Source organism: Bombus bifarius, unplaced genomic scaffold (assembly GCF_011952205.1).
Source record: "Bombus bifarius isolate JDL3187 unplaced genomic scaffold, Bbif_JDL3187 scf7180000009145, whole genome shotgun sequence".
Taxonomy (NCBI): Eukaryota; Metazoa; Arthropoda; class Insecta; order Hymenoptera; family Apidae; genus Bombus; species Bombus bifarius.
The window spans coordinates 101,660-119,179 of record NW_022884930.1 but is presented as its reverse complement, the minus strand read 5'-3'; the positions used below and the strand labels follow the sequence as shown (position 1 = coordinate 119,179).

General features: G+C 40.8%; 1 protein-coding gene across 6 annotated transcripts in view; it reads right to left on the bottom strand.

The window, feature by feature from the left end:
* Positions 1–17,520, bottom strand: part of LOC117213910 (protein sax-3-like) — a 125,067-nt gene that overhangs the window by 23,935 nt on the left and 83,612 nt on the right. For all 6 annotated transcript variants that reach the window (XR_004488746.1, XM_033459605.1, XM_033459604.1 and 3 more), the window contains one exon: positions 1,255–1,496. Coding sequence is in view for 5 of the 6 variants with exons in the window: in XM_033459605.1 (XP_033315496.1) it covers positions 1,255–1,496 (242 nt within the window). In the remaining variant the exon portion in view is untranslated. The remainder of the gene's footprint in view (positions 1–1,254; positions 1,497–17,520) is intronic.

Here is a 17,520-nt window from a genome sequence, read left to right as displayed (position 1 = left end):
AAGCTGCGCGACATATCGAGCAGATATACGTATACAGACCTATAGAAAATTATGTAAAATATTAGAGAAAAAAGAATTCTATCGATTTAAATAGTTTAAACAGTTTATTTTAGTAAATATTATATGTTTGTGAGACCGTAATTGAGAAAAAAACGCAAATGATATTTTTATCGTTTATCACCGTTGTACTTCAATTCGACGTTAAAGAAAGAGAAAAATATATAAAAATACATCTAATAATGTATGTAGCGTAGGAATTTATGAAAATACTGGGAACAGAAAACGATCAGATTTCAGAGAGTATAGACGCGAAAGATTAGGAGGGAAATTCGCGTGAAAGCTCGCCGGCAGCGGATAATTCCTATTCAACCTCACCGGGACACGTATAATAAGGCCGGATATTAAATTAATTCGAACGGCGCGATTGCTCCAACTGCGATAGATGCGTCTAGCTTGCCGCAAGTCCTGCCGCAGCCGAGATATAAGATCCGGAGAACGCAAAGAAATTAATTAGAATAAATCGTGCTCGCCTATCTTCCTGCAAAACGAACTTTACTACAGTTTACAAGATTGATTGCGAGTTATCGTCTTTCTAATTTTCCGCGAACGGTAAGCCGGCAAAATGCGAGACCTCGACTATTAAACTGCTAAGATATGCAGAAAAGATGCAAAGCTATGGAAAACGTATGGAGAAATATGCGAAGGCTATGTGAAAATGTCCAGAAACATTCGTATAAGTAGAAATATACAAGACCTTTTGCCTACTTTCGCATATTATAAAATGTTTTTCATATCTTTGCACACATTTCCATACGTTCCCCGCTGTTTGTACATATTTTACATATTTTTGTATCGGATACTCTCTATACACGCTATGTATTTTCATCTATAATTCGCGTATTGCAGTAGTCATTCTGTTTCACAGCTGACATACCAACCGAATCGAACCGATCAGTTCGATCCAGACTAATCGCTTAATTTAAAAAAAGTTAATCCGATAAAAGTCGATATGGACGTAATTGACGATTAGCTCGGCTGTATGTACGCTGTACTCTCTCGCTCGTAAGCACTAAGATCAACTAAATAGCAATCTTCTGGTTTCATGTAAAACGTGATAATCGGTTTAGATTACCAAGGAAACGATCGATCGATCACGATTTAACGACTTTACTTTCTCTAAATGTCCCGCTACTTATACGAATAGCGACGATATACGTACGTATATCGATACGGACGAAGAAGGAGGAGACTCACGGTTTTATCCTGTAGCAAGGATATTCTGCAGTCGAGGATGGCGCTTCCGCCAGCTTGCACAGTCATGTTCTTGCTCTCCCCTTCGAAATGAGGACCCCACCGATGATCGTGATGATGTTGATGCTTGTTTAGCGTGCTGTGCGCATCGAAAATGTAGTTCAACATCGGCGCGTCCGTCGGTACCGATCGCTTTGCCGCCGTCGTCGATTTCGTCGATACCGAATCCGTTATTAGCGGCAGATCTGGAATCGACAACGATTTTTCACATGGTTAATTACAATTGTATCGCTAATTCTAAACACAATCGCGTAATCGTAAACACAAGCTTCGTCGCGATACGAAACGTTTAACTTTTCGATATTGTTTATTCGAAAATTTTGCGCTATTCGTTAATCCGTACATCTATACCGTTGATCGCGCACACCTGATACCTTGTCGCGATATCCCCCAGTCTCTGGAGATCTGCGTTTCCCGTTGTTTACAAGTATTGGACAGACAATTGACAACTGGCAGTACATATTGGCGTTTCTGTTCGTTCGCAACATCCGTCTATTCGCGTTTGTAACCGTTGAATGAATAGGTACACACGATATTGCGCGAGAGTAATTACTCGCTGATATGCTTCAAGCGGTAAAAGAATTTTGAGTAACGAAGTCAAGTTCTCGTGTTTGTAAGCGATATTCGATGCTAAGAGAGTCGAAATACTTGTAAGCAGTTTCGACGACAAGGCACGATCTTGAAATTTCGAAGAAACATTTTTGCAAAATTTTTGATATATATATCCATGTAATATATATAATAGGAGGTTAAAAGAATAACAACGCTGAAGAAGGGAAAAGCAACGAACAGCTTACGAAGCACCGTATACATACGACGTTGGTTTCAAATTTCACCGATACAATCACGACGATCGTGTCCCGTTGCAGCGTTAATGAAGTTTTAAAACGCTTTATACGAAACATATAATATGGACATAAAAGCTTTCAAATACTTTCACGAGCCACTGTACATCGAGTACTATATTGGGTTATACTGTACATTTTGTATTGGGAAACCGAGAATTTCGATAGGCCAATTAGCGACAGAAAATTAAGCTCCTGAGAGTAGGTCGGGCATCCATGTGATCATCAAAGTTTAAATGGACACGTTGCGAAAAACGAGTGTTTTTAAATTTGTTCTAGTTCCTTTAAATCGATCGACGTCATAAGAGTCATATAATCGTTTAAGCAGTTATCGAAATTTACGCAATGGACTTTTCTGTCCTAGACAAAATACTATAAATAACATATATATTCGAACGCTCTTTAAAATGAAATGGCTTTTTAGAAATTGGGCCAAACGACGTCAGCTTTTTCGAGAAGTTAGAGGAATTAGTTTGTTAGATGACGTGCAAAAATTTTTTGAAAAAATAGCAATTAATCGGAATCGCGAGGAAAAAAAGGAAAGGTCGTTTTTTTAAACTTTATCATCACCCTCCGCTCTTTCTATCTGTATAGAAAATTTAAACAACACGTTTTAAAGATTTATAGCATACTGGAAATTTCAACGAAGTCGATCGATGTAAAACGAACACCGAAAGATGTAGGTAGATTATTTTATTACAATTATCGGGCCGAATATCGCGAAAACCCGCGGTTTTCGCCATTTTTAACAGTTTCTAACCACAGCGACGTTAACCGATCTCGCTGAAATTTTCAGAATATATATATATATGTATATATATACGTATAAACATATGGTTTAAATTTCCACTATAGTTTCGAATAAAAAAGTTGTAAAAAGCGATCTTCGCTGTTTACTTCGCGATTCCGATGCGGTAAGTATATCCACAGCTGTTGAAACTTCCGAACGAGAAAAAAAGACTATCGAATAGGATAGCTCTGGAAGAACATTTTTGTCAATTAAAAAGGATCTTAATATTGTTAAACGCTACCGAGTATTTGGAATGTAAATTAATCAGCTAATTCGAATAAACGAACGAAAAGATCGAAGGATTTACTTTCGGTAGTTCGCTACTTATTACTGGAGGGCCGAGATCTAAGCCACGCCTCCATCAAGTTCTCCAATATCGATTGTTAGGAAAAAGCGTCGCTGCTTCTCTGAAGCCAGTAAATTCAATTTTTCAATCGTTCGATTTTCTAACGTTCGATTCCGCCATATAATATTAACGAAGGTTATCGATTTAGAGCTGTCGCCATCCACATTTTAGGTCTCGTTCATTCCTTATACGTAATTTCTGCACCCTTACGGCGAATCCATACGTTAGCATTAGCCGAGTAGAAGCAGTTTCACGAGGTTGTCACCGTATGTTTTCCAATTTAACGGTGTCCACCGGGAGAACCCGAAACAGGTAAGCAGTTTGACGTAAGAGCGTACAAAGGACGAGGTATTTTTTTCCAACGATCGCGTGCGATAAGTACGCTTAGATATTTGTCTAGTATCGACGGAAGGACTCGCGTCACTTAAATATAAACTTATACGTACCGGATAGCTATGAAAATCATAGCTTGCTTGCTTTTGTTATCGTAAGTAAACCGACTTTGCTTCTAAAATTTTTAACGCGATACTCCTACCTTCTCTACTCCTTTCGTCACGAGTTTGACTTTCGCAACATTCGTCGTTCTCCTTTTAGTACAAAACGTACATTGCCTGTTTCCGATCATTTTTGTTTTGCCATTCTTTCGTGACTCTATACTTCCGCAGTTCTATTTATCATCGTTTAACCCTTCGAGTGTTCACCAAAAATATGAGACACCGACACGACCATGATTTTCTACAAGTAGCAACGTATCTTCCGATCTTGCTCGTTATCCTTTCGTGAATTTCTAAACTTTGTATAACTTTCTTTTCAGCCAGTTCACTATATACTGAAAAATCGTTAAACGCGGATATAATCCTTATTTTTCCTTATTCCTTAATTACGAATGCTACTTTAATTTAGCTTCCATCTGTCTTCGATATAGTCTACCCTATTCTACCAAATAAATTCAATACGTTATCGCTGCATTGACGCAAGGACAATGCAGCATCCACATGCATTAAGATCTGTCAGAAACGAAGCAACGCATACGATTCTAGCCGAGTATTAATCACCTAATTATGTCACTCAGAATCTACCTTGTTATAGCTGCACAAGCAGCTCCCACAAGCCTGCCGATAGGAGAACCCAGCAACGATCGAATCGACTAGCGCGCATCGGCTTTTCTCTTCGTCTCACCCCTTCTGGAAACGTTCATCTGTTCGTTCGATCTTTTCTCTTTGCTTCCGCGGTGGAAATTTTGCCGCTGTCCAGGGGGAAGGAAAACTGATCGGGAATTCCGATGGAACCGCGGAGAGCGTGTCCTGGATACCGACGAGGAATCAGCAGCGACTTCTTGCCTCGGCGAATATGAAAATCGTTATACGTCGTATTGACATTGTCGCTCCACCGTGGACCCAGCTACGGGATCTCATTTTTTAACTCACGGAAGATCCCCGTGTACGCGATCGAACCACGCGAATATTTAAACGGCCGGTCGGATTTCGATCTCCGAAAAAGTTGGTCGAGCGTTCACGTCCAGAGTTCTTCTTTAAATCCTTTGTTCAAACACGGTGTGATTGTTACCCCTCCGGGATGATGGCTCGACAGGACGTTTTTCCTTCGCGTAAGGACTATTTTTCGTTGGGTTATGCGAACCGGTAGATCGATGTTGGAGAGAGACCACTGAATATGGAGAAGTTTAGTGCGCAAGGATTGTCCGTTTGTTTGGTCGAGTAGAATTACCTCGGTGGTTTCGATGGCGAGAGTGCAAAAATAACTTTTTTAATATTTTTTGCCTTAAAATAAGAGAAGAACGATATACGCGCGTTTTACGAGCATAAAGATTTCGTTCTTTTAATTCGGAATGAATTTTATAGAAGATACTTTCTCGTCGATGTAATCATTTTTTCATGTTTCTCTCGTTCGTTTAAGTTACAAATTTCATTTAACTACGTTTGCATTAAATATTTTCGATGGACATCGAGACATCTGTATTTCAACAGTACTTGTAGCAGAAAGCGGTTGAAAATTGAAAATCTTTGGAATTGAAACGATCGAAATCTAAATTCCAACATACGAAGAGCCCAAGAGAAGAACGAGGCAAGTCCATTATCGTCAATTTTATAATTTCGATGTCACTTGGTGGACGAGAAATTGCTTACTGAATTTTGAAATCTTGAAATTACTCTACGTACACCGATCTCTATACCGTGAAGATACAAAATTGTTCTCACTGCATAGATATCGATATCGATCTGAAAACAATATCGCAACGTATTTATAAAGATGAAATTTATTTAAAAGGTAGGCAACGAAGCGGTAAACGAACGCATTAACTCGTCAATTTCATCGACGACTGTGCTTGGACTAATTAAGATAGTGGTTCCTCTCTGCGGTTTTCCGATCGAATCACTGGGATTTATCGAGTAATCACTCAGAGATACATTTCGCGGATATCTTCCTCCTCTCGATTCGACAGAGGGCGGAGGCACAATCGACGCGGATATCCTCGTTGGGCGCGAGATCTCGCGAGTATCAATCGACCCATTTTTTCGAGACTTGCAAACACTCGACGATTCTGACTTGGCGCTTTTCCTCGGCATTGCATCGTGTGCATTATTCCGTATCGCCGCGGAAAAACGAAGTTTGAGAAAAGCAAGCGACAGAGAAAGAGAGGCGCGATACGAGATGAACAATTGCGGGTCTAAAGACCGATCGAGACATTCGCCTTTTTTAGGTAAAACGACCTCGAGAATCGCTTTGTTGGAAACTTACGTCGGATATTTAGCGAGTAGATACGCGCGATTCGAATTTGAAAAATCGATTAAAATTTCCGAACGAGGATATTTCGAGAGAAAATTGAATTCCCTTGTGCTCGACGTACGAGTTTTCTGTTTGTTAACGGTACGTTGAAAGTATTCGATTTAGACAGTGTGTTTAGCTTCTACGTGTTCACGGATGCGGTTAAGAATAATTAGAATATATTTGAATAAAATACTTGAGCGTTTTATGCAAGTACAACAGACAGTTTCGCAAGTTATGCGCTTGTATTACTTAGCGGTGAGGCGCTGTCCGACCAACACTGACTCGTTTCACTCGGAAACCTAAACTTTCCTACTACCTCTGTTTTTAATGTTTCGTAGTTATCGTTGCTTAGAATACGTTGCAACATGCATAATTCTACTAAAAAGGCAAGATTGTTTAAACACTTGAACATTTATCTGGTACTTCGCGTTATTATCGTAATACAACTAGCATACAAGAGCAAAGGACCGCTCAACTTTCGCCGAAAAAATTGTCAACGCTTAAACCGTTATAACTTCGGAACAAAGAAACGTACAAACGCTCTTTAGTGCAAAACATTTCGAATACCAGCAACCTTCCGACGAAAATCGAGCGTTCCTTTAATTTTGCACGCCGGTGAAAAATTCTTCCTTTTCCCAAAATCGAAAATTTCACAGCCAACGCTGCCGTTTGCGTTGCCATAAAAAACACAAAGATCGTGTCATCTATACGGTCATCTTAACTGGATAAACTCGACGCGTATAAATACTTGGCCAGATTTCGACGAATCGAGAAACTTGCGTGGCGGAAACAGAAACGCGAACGCGAGCTCGTCTTCGTATAGGGGGCGCACGTTTCCTCGATTCGACGGTGGAACACGACTACGCCGTAATTCCAGCGAGTCCGGCTAACCAGGGTAAATAATTCCGATTCGAGACACAGGCCAGTGGCACGCTCATGTTTTATGCATAGACCAGACCCGCGGTCCGCCACGCGTTACACGTGGTTGTAGCTCCTGCTGGAATCACGAATCGCGCCACCACTTAAACGCGTATCGGCTCTGTCCACTGATTCGACGCTGTTCTCTCCCTTCGATATGCGTTCACGCGCTGCCTCTATCGGTGTATATACTATACAGGATGGAACAATCTCCTGTTACGAACCGCTGTTGGAGCGTTATTGGATGTCAAGCCGCGATACCGCGTCCCGAAACCAGACTTAGTTTCACCGAATTGTCCCGACTAGTCGCGACTCGTTGAATCCCTAATACGTCGAAGAGTTTCACGAGTTTCGGTTGTACTTGCTTCCAGTTGTGCGACTTAAAGCTAGAACTATCGAATACCTAAACCGAGACTATGCAGTAGTACAAACATAGCGCGATGATGTTTAATTTCATCGAATTCCGCTGAATTCATCGTACTTTGCTTATTGGGAAAATATAATAAAATACGATGTAAACATAATTGCGCGAATCTCTTATACGATTGCACATACTTGGCTCCCGCAGAAATTTATAATTACCTATTTTCTATATCATCGAAACACATCTTTGAAATTTTTTTTTTCCCAGACGATTTCAACGACGGCTTTCATCGGCTATATGGAGCATTAAACGCTGTTCCGCAACAAAATCGCTGCCACGATTTCCAATCTAAACGCCAATTCTCACTTTTAAAGTCATCAGCTGTATCTCGAGCGATTCTCCATTTTTCAACTTTCGACGATTTCCCGACGATTTTCCCGACGATCTGCCCGACGATAACCAGAGAGTTTACACCGGCGCAACGCAGCGGAAAGCTGCCAAAAGTCCTCTTCTCGCGGAAACTTTGAATCCCATGATATTCACGGTACGATACGCGCTCAAGAGACGATCAGAATCGTCGGAAACGAATCCGTAAACGACGATGTGCAACGAACCCGTGAAACTTAAATAGAACGCACGAATTCGCCGAGATCGATCTAGCAAACGTCGCGAATTTCGCGTCACTTTACATTGTTTTACAAGGTTGGATCTTACAAGGTTGAATCGGTTTGAAACATTATCGATACATATGAACGCGATGATTGTATCTCATTTGCTAATGATTATCAAAGTCTAGTCTGATGTAACTAAATTTATATAAACAAGACATTTAATTTGATTACAGGTGTGTTACAAGTTTATCGTAACATCGAACATATAGATTTTTGTTAGTCTAAGATTATTGCGGAAAGTTTTAAGAAACTAAAGAGAACGGTACGAATGAAATTTGAATCTAAATGTATAGATTAACGTGTTGCTGCTCAAAGTTGAAACTCGATCAATGCCAAATGCGTAATTCGATCGGCATCAAGACGAATGTAGAAAGAGGGAAAGCCGGGTGTCATAAATTGTGTGGCTGATGCGCCAACAAAAGGAGCAACGCGCCGCGACAGATAACAGCGTAACAGCGTAACAGCGTAACAGTGTAACAGCGTAACAGCGGCGCGGTGCGCGTCCGGCACGATAATGCGCGCGCGTTCCATTACGCACCGTAGCGATCGATCGTGCTGCGCTGCATAAAACGCGTACACGTTATCAGCGACGTGTTATCGAGCGACTGATTTATCATTACGAGGCAGCGCGTTCTCCGCTATCGGACGATGATCGACCGTTGTCGGTCTTTCCCGACGGGCCTTCTCTACCGATATACGCGCGGTCAGAAGCTCAGCGGGGTCGAACGTTGTTCGACAACGATCGCGTAGGCATCACGACGACATTTCGCGCGGCATACAACGCGAGTTTTTTCGTCGCGCGTACGACAACGTATTCTATCAACGTATTCTATCGACGTATTCTACAGTAGGATACACGTGTCCGCTTTACGAGAATGTTTGGATCGTTCTAAAACATTTGCTCGATAAAGATTATTTTTGAAAGTAATAAATATTATTACTTTCTTTCATGCTCGATATCAAAATTATCAAACGAACATATCGTCACGTTATATTCTTGATAACTATGATGAGTAGACTGTGCATTTCTATGCATTTATGAGAAACTTCGAACTGCAGAAATGCGCACAATGCATATAATATACAAAAATATATAATATAAAATATCGAAAGTGGAATATTTAGTATAATATTTAGTACAATATTTAGTAGATGTTTATTTTTAGTCATGTTCGCAAAAATATAAAAATTCGTAAAAATTCGCAGTCTATCTTCTTTTTCTCAACCACTCCGCTCTCCGTGCCTAAAATTCTTCACGATGAAAATAATACGCTACGGTAGTAGCTTGCGAACTAATAGCTGCTTTTTTACAATGGATGTGCGATCTTTCTTTGTCAGGTTTATTCTGCTTTCTCAACTCGTACTGCCAGGCTGTGAAATAACAGCGAGGAACGTATGTACGTAGATGAAAAACGCTACAGCCGGTAAGCAATAAAACTGTCTTTTTCTTTCGACGCTTCTTATTCCTACTTGTCGTTTATCCATCGAAAAAGTATTAGCAATAGAATTCCGTATCGGATACGAGACGATATATTTGGTTGGAACGGTTTTACCGCTCGAAATACATTCCGTTCGTTAGTTTTTAAGTACACCGGATCAAATCGAACGTCACGCTGTATTAAATCTCGGACAGAAATACGCCTCGTCGTAGTTATCCTTATCCATTTGGCAATCGTTAACGCTAATCACGGCAAGCTGAAGTAATTCCATCGTCGAATTATCTGTCAAGTCATCGTGTTTCGAATTAGGCATTTCACGCCTACGTTTGTTGCACGCGAGCTCCCTTCAAATCCGACAACCATTCTCCTATAGTCTGCGAGTATCGATTCTGTCTGTCATAACCGAAGAGTCGGAATGGTAAACGATACGAGCGGCAACGAATATTTCCAGCACCTTCCAGGAAACGGGGAACGCGTTTCTGTTAATTTTACTATTTTCCGTCGTGCGTGTCTCGTTCGGTAAACGAGCAACTTTTCCCGATAATTTTCTATCGATAATCATCGAAACTACTCCGATCAAACCCAATTCCAAAACTGTGTGATTCTGTTATCACAGATACATCCACCTGTTGAATATAGATTCTTTATAGGATAACGTTTCAAAGTCAGATAATGATTCTTAAACGTTTAAATAACGTCATAATAATTTTCTAGGTTTACTTAAATTCCCAAAAGTGTCCTACTACTTACGAAAGGGAGCCTGTCTCGTTTATCATCGTTTCTTCGTTTACCGTATCGTCATTTTACAATTTTATAATTCCACGTCGAATAAAAAAATCGTAAAATTTGACTCGTTTCGTTACTTATCTCGTTCGTGTTACGCAAGAGAATTCATTAGCACCGCTAGCTTGAAACACGTGACGGGTAAAACTTCGCTAATGATATCGGCCCAAGTGTGCGAGAGCGAGGATTTACTATATTCGTTTTATTTCTAAATTTCGCGACTTCGAAGCTTCTTGAAATTATAATGAGCGTAGGATTTCCGCAAGGTACCGTGGGATCGCGAGTTGCTAAAGACACGGGGATACTAAAACGTTATAGAGATCGATCCCGCGGATACCAGGGTTTTTAAAGAGTTCTAGGGATATGGATGAGTCAACAGGCGAATATAAGTGCCTTTAAAACTTTCGGAAGTCGTTTCATATTTTTCCGAAGATTCCAAGGATATCGATACTTGCCAGACTTTTTTATGTTTATGGAAATGTGAAAGCAGCAGGGTTCCGTGCGTCGAGGGATTTCGATGATTCGAACCTTCGATGGTTCGACACCTGGAACGATGCAGGGACACGCAGGAACGGATCCTGAACTCTCCGGAGAGCTTATAGGTGTATCGCTGGTTTCAAGATCCGCGAGGTCTTCGGAGTCTCTAGAGTCCCTAGAGTTCCCGGAGGGTCTCTAAGTTCTTGGCGGTCTTGGAGAATCGTAGGATCTGCAAGGTGTTAGGGGTTTCCAAGGTCTCCAGAGTCAAAAGGGTTTCCGAAGCTTCCGCGGTCTTCGTAGTCTCTAGAGTGCTCGAAATCTGCGCGAGTCGTCTTACATGTATCTCTTGTCCGTTACGTTACGTACGTTGGTCTCCGAATTATAGGCGATCGAAGAAAATGTTCAAAGTTTTCGTTTCGTTTTCTTTTTACATTAAGAACGTTCCTCCTTGACGGCACTTTCCTAAAATCCATTAGATTTTCGTCTTTGGAACAAAGAAGATCTATCGTGTATTCGACCGGAGAATGTACGAGAAGAATGTACGACCTGTGAGAGAAGATAGAAAATGTGAGATCGTTGGAAGAACACCTGGTATTTTCGAGCGAGTACGGAACTCGGTGTTAAAGCGTGCGGTAGGCACGAAGATGATCGCTTGCAAGATTCGCTCGATCATCTGTAACTCGAAAACTAAGGTACGTAGAACCCGTATTTGTCCGATTTTTTGTTCACGTATTTTAGCGTTTTTCATCGTAGAGCGATCCGATGAACGAACATGTATTTACGATTCATCTTTTACATATACATGTTGTTCCACGAATTGGGACATGCTTACACTTTCTCCCACAAACTCGCGAATTTCATACGTGCATTTCCTTATCGAAGGATTCGTATCTATTTCGATATATCCAGCGTAGTTATCGAGTTGCAGCAAGTTTATGATAATTGCATCGAAATCCATAATCGCAACTGCCGCAAATTCGGTGTTTTCGATAGCAAATGCCACGTGTCTGCAGATAATCTTATTTCATAGTAGGAACGCAAAGTTGCTTCTGTTTAACTTCGTGCGATCTAAAATGTCTTGTATTCGGTTCTATGGACTTGGAAGTGTTTGTATTATGTTGTACGAGTCTGAAGCTATTCGTACGCCATTCCATGCCAAGAATTCACGATTCTCTTGCCGAATCGAGTCTCACACAGGTTCAGTGTCACCTGCGTCTAGTCTTACGAGAGTTCAAATTCGCCACCACTTCTCCTGTCCAACTCGTCGTCTGTATTTGAGATTACTCGTTCGATGCTGTGTATATATTTAGTTTCAGAAATTCAAGTTGGCTAGTCTCGTATCCAAAGGTCTCGTACGATATTACCACCCACGTTAGAACGAACCGAATCTCTGGAAATCGGTCGTATAACTTGAAAACACGCGTTTGTTTCCTCTAAAACGCCGATCAACTCGATTCCTGCAGACTCTACCTTTCAAAAAATTCGAATTTGCGCGTGAATAAAAAATCACGTACTCTCGTCGAAACGCGAAACGACTTTCACGTAGTCATTTTTCCGGTTCATATATATTAAACTTTACGCGTTCTTTCGCCAACTCGTAGCTTGTCGCTAACTTGTAGCTCGCAGGTAATAATTTTTCATTTGCGAATTTCCTCGGGCATTACATTTTTTCCTCCGCGAGTTCAGATATATATGCGAGTAACGAGAAGAAAGAGTAAAGAAAAGAACTGAAATTTCAGATTAAATGAACTATGAGTACGAGCACTTCTTTTCACGCTTATGAAACGAATTTTTCGATAATTAATTTAAAATTAAAGAGACAAGAAGAACGTGAAATAACTGTTCGTATTATCATGAAGAATTTTTAGGAAATAACAGAATATTTCCCGGTTATCGTATATTTGAAAGTGGCGTCGCTTGATAGACATTAGAGGAAAAAACAGCCACTTTATTTCCATTTAAACGCTTTAAAGGGATTCGATATTGTCGCGCAGGGAAGTGTGAAAATCGGCTCTTTCGAAGGAAATTTTCTCTTTAATGACACTTCAAATGCTTCGAATAGAGTCGTGTAGTCTGTGCGCCACGAAATTCGACATTCTCCAAATTTACGAAGATTCACCGAGTTCCAAGTTATTCACCGTTCGCTCAGTAAAAAGCTTCGAATTTTTGAAATTTTATTTCGTCGCAGCGTGCAAGTTAAAACACGCGGCTCCTCGATGCCGCTTGTACGACCGCATTGCGGATGCTGGCTGAAAGTCCTCGTTTTAAGCACGTGAAATATTTATCGTTAGATTTCTTCTTGAATCGCGTCAAAGGAATAAAGTGCCAGCGACTACGAGATATCGAAAATGTACATTTTCCAATTAAATTTTTGAAATATTTGTTCGCCATAATTTATCAAATCAACGAAACGAACAAAGATCAAATCGAACTTTTAATTACGTAATATTTGGGCTAAATTCGTTTGGCTATTATCTCCCTCTTTTATAGCGGGCTTACAAAATATCGATAACAATACTTTTATCGACGTCTTTACGTTCGATTGTCGTGGACATTCGTTAACATTAACGTTGTAATTTAATGCGGCTTAGCTTTGATCAGGACTTATCGACGCGGCTCCCATCATCCTTTCACCTGTAATCTCACGTTGTCGTTCTTTTACCGCAGAAACAAAGATTTGCGCGGTGAACGTTACGAGGATCGACGAGATTCGAGGCAACCGCCCTTGATCACCGTTTCACCCCTAAATAAATTTGAATCGCTACGAATAAACGCGCGTTCACGAAACAAAATGGCGTACAGATTTTCCCACGAGTGATTCCTTTAATCAACCTTGGAATGGTACCCTAATTTTTCAAATTACGTCACTTGGATTTTTCAGGTTTCGCGTAATTTTCTCACATTTTGAATATATACGAAATTTGAGAAAATTTTTTTGCGATTTGTATCTATCTATGTAACTATCGATGAAAACTTTCGACTGCGATTCGGTATAACAGTCTATTTGTTAATCGTTCGAGTCTCGCTTGCACGCACGTGTCCGAGTAATTTTGTAGTGATATCGTCGAAACAGTACTAGCACGCGTAACATACCGCACTCATCGTTCCAGTTTTAGCTCCATAAGCTGTCTTTTTATCCCTCCTCTTTGTCTCTTTCGTATATGTAGAAAGATAGAGTTGCATTCTTAGGACGATTAAACGATCGAGTAACAAAATTCATTTTTAGATTCGCAGTAGCCATCAATGCCTTGCGGTCTAAGTCGCAGAGCTAGACGGGCCGCGATACATAGCTCGAATCATCTGCGCTGCAGCAAACGGAACGGATAGGTTTTCCGCAGTCGTCGAATTCAAACCGCGTTTCCGTCTCGGACGAAAGTCAGGTATACGGGCAGATGCTTGTCAGCCTTAACAGAGTTGGAAACGTGACCGTCAGAACGCGTTAGAATCTTTTCCGCGAAACGCGAATACGACAGGAAGGAGACACGTGTAATCTCTCTTCTCTTTTGTCCGCTTCGTGAACGTTTTTTCGAAGAATGGGTTAGGAGCGAGAGAGAGAGAGAGAGAGAGAAACATCCACTTTCGACTGCGAATTCGGAATTCGACTGCGTTTCCGATTTGACGACGTGAAATCGGCTGGAGGAAATAAGCTTAGCTTTTGGAGAAAGAAACGTGACCTTCTCGCCACGTCGGGACCCACGTGCTTTCTTCACGGACGTGGTTTCGCCTGCCTTGGCTTTCCTACACCACGTTTCTATATTTTTTTTCCTGCGACGGACAAACTTTTCCAGCAAGTTTATATTTCGACGAACGCGATTAAAGAAACGGAACGCATAACCTTAAATTATGAAAAATTAATATGAAAAAATTGCTATTGGAATTTATGAATTTTAATTTCAATTTTACTAAAACGATTGAAACGTTAAAAGCTAAAATTTCACGGGTCGCAGTGAGATCGGATGGAGATTCGTTTTACCTGTTTAATTTTTCATGTTGCGTAGATTCGAAAAACGAATCGAAATGGAAACACGTAGGTTTGTAGAAAGATCGACGAATCATCGATACAGCCTTAACAAACTATCAAAGTTGCTATCGAAGATCGGGGAAAAAGAATGCGATGATTCGATGTAACGAACAAACAAGTTTCCAGCAGAACATCGTGCAAGCTCGTTTGCTGTCGATTCGTTGAAACGATCCTTCAAAGATACGTGCACGTTATTACGTTGCAAAAGCAATTACGTCGCCGGTAATAATGACACGGCTCGATGACGTTTTAAAGACCCACATCAGGGAAGATTATCGTGAAATCCTTTAATGTCTGTCGGCGAATACCAGCGGTATCGTATCCGGGTACGTGAAAGCAGAAACGAGAGCCAGTTAACGTACTTTCGTATTACGAGCGACGATAATCCATAGACCGTAAACTATAACCACACAGATAACTCGATGACCACTGCCACTCGTCTGCCAAATTATGTGAAAATCGTTTAATCTTTCCGTATCTGAAATAAAAACGGTGTTTGTAATTAAAAAGGAGAATTCGCAGTTCGTAACGTACGACGATCGTTAGACAAAATTGCAAGCTGATGGTACGATAACGCGTTATAGTTATATTATAACGCAATTTAAATTTAGTTGGTTTCGGTGTACGGAAACGATGGAGCGAACGAAAAGGAGAAAAAACGAAAAAAGTGGACAGAAAAAGAATTTTACAAGCAGAAATTCGCGACGCTGCATGCCGACGGACAGCTGACGCGATTTGACGCTTTCTGGTTATACGGCGCGATACAACGATCCACGTAAGTTTTCATTGTTCGTGAAATAGCTGCGTGTCTTCTTTGGAATTAGAGAATTCACGGGACTTTGTCTTCTTTCCGTCAATCTTTTTTATCGTTGTTTTCTTCGAGACACGAGGTTCGACGAGAGAAAGTTTACGAAAACGCATGTGTCGTTCCAATTAAATGCAAATTTCAAGGTAATACGAACGTGTGGTACATGCATAAAATGAAAAATTTCTTATTATCGAAATGAAAAATGAAAAAAGCGAGAAATAGGATAGATAGACACGTGTACGAAGAAGACGCGGCCGGTGATGGATGGATCCAGCGAGATGATTTACGGTGGCCACCTAATTTACAAGTGGAAATTCTCTAGTTGCTTAGCGGTAACACATTGTTAGGTGATTGAAATTAATTACTCGAATAAACCGCATCACGCAGGCACTTTAGTTGCGAATATTATTGCGCGGGTACGTAGGCCGTAGATAGGTAGCCGTATCTACCAGTCCTTCACGTTATGAGGTTCAATTGCAAACAATTTTCAGATTTAATTATGGAAAGTTTAGAATTTTACTGTACATTATGAATATCATCACGGAAAAGGTTTATCGATATATTTCCAAATATACGTAGAAGATCGTTAAACTTATGTTTCCAAATCACTAGTTATTACTAGTTATCTAGAATTATTAATGAAGTTATTCGATCATTTTTGGAGCCTATCCTCAACGGGATGAATTACAAACACAGTTCGGTTCGATTAACCTGAGAAACATAAATTCGACTGGGGCAAGTCAGGAAATTCAATATCTTTCAGACTTATAAGACGTAGCCTTGACTTGCCGTCTATCGCGTGCTTGAAATCTGTTTTAAACGTATGGAAGAACGTACTCTGACTCGATTTTACGTAATAAATATTTCCAATAAGTTTCGTTCTGCGAAAAATCCGACTAAACTTAATGCGGAGATAAACCGGTGGTTGGTTTCATAGTTTGCTTTACCAAAATACAACAAGCTATTTGCCAGTATTTCCGAGCAAAATGTGTAATTTGATATGCTATTCGCGCAAGTTTTCTAACTAGTTTCATTCGAAACACAAATTTCGAATTAACGTAGCTGATAAGAAAAGTTTGCGCGTGTCTTACGTCCACCGTAATTTGCTCTGTTTTCGTTATTCAACAGCGCGTAATGTACGCTACTCGGTATTTGATCTCAAATATTCTACCTGGCCAAAAAACGAGCAAAAAGGAGTTTCTTCGACTTACATAGCCCGTAGCTCTCGTGTAAACATTCCTGTACGCGACATCTAATCAAAGAGAAGATAAATTCGAAAGCAATTAAAGGTAATTCGAGTCGTGTTAGACGAACCCTGGCGTATTTGCGAAACGAGTGAAGAACGGTTTCCCGATCAAACATTAAAACTACCTCTGTCTCTGTGGTGGTTGGATCGTACGGTACGCCGCGTTGCGCCGGAAGGTAGGTATGTTAAATTTTAGATTACCGAGTGCAAATCAATTTGTGGCGCGGAAGGACGTCACGGCTGCTCGCATCGTAATTACGCTGGTAATAAGAAGGAAAACGGTCGCATTTACTCTGTCGAAGACGAAGACGAAGACGAAGACGAAGACGACGATGAATTTACATAGTCGCGACGTTTAGGATTTATAACCGTGCGCAATCTGAATTTCATGGAAACTAATTCCGCGGCTCGTTTAATGGAGTCTTCCCTCGCGTGGCATAGACCGCCGCGTTGATTCTATCCGCCTCGATCTCGTTCGTTTTACGCACGCGCCACTGTCCTGTGTCTTTCTCACGCAATTCATTAGTTAATCAAAAGCGTGACTCAACGCGACGCAACCAGTTGGCCACCGTCGATTTAGTTCGCGTACTATTCTTGTAAACGCGCTCGTTTTCTGCGTGACAAGGTGGACAGCGACTCGACGTCTAGTTAAAGTGGAAATCAGGGCGTGAAAATGCCGTTTTTTTTTTTCTTTTTAGTTCTTTGTTTCCCGAG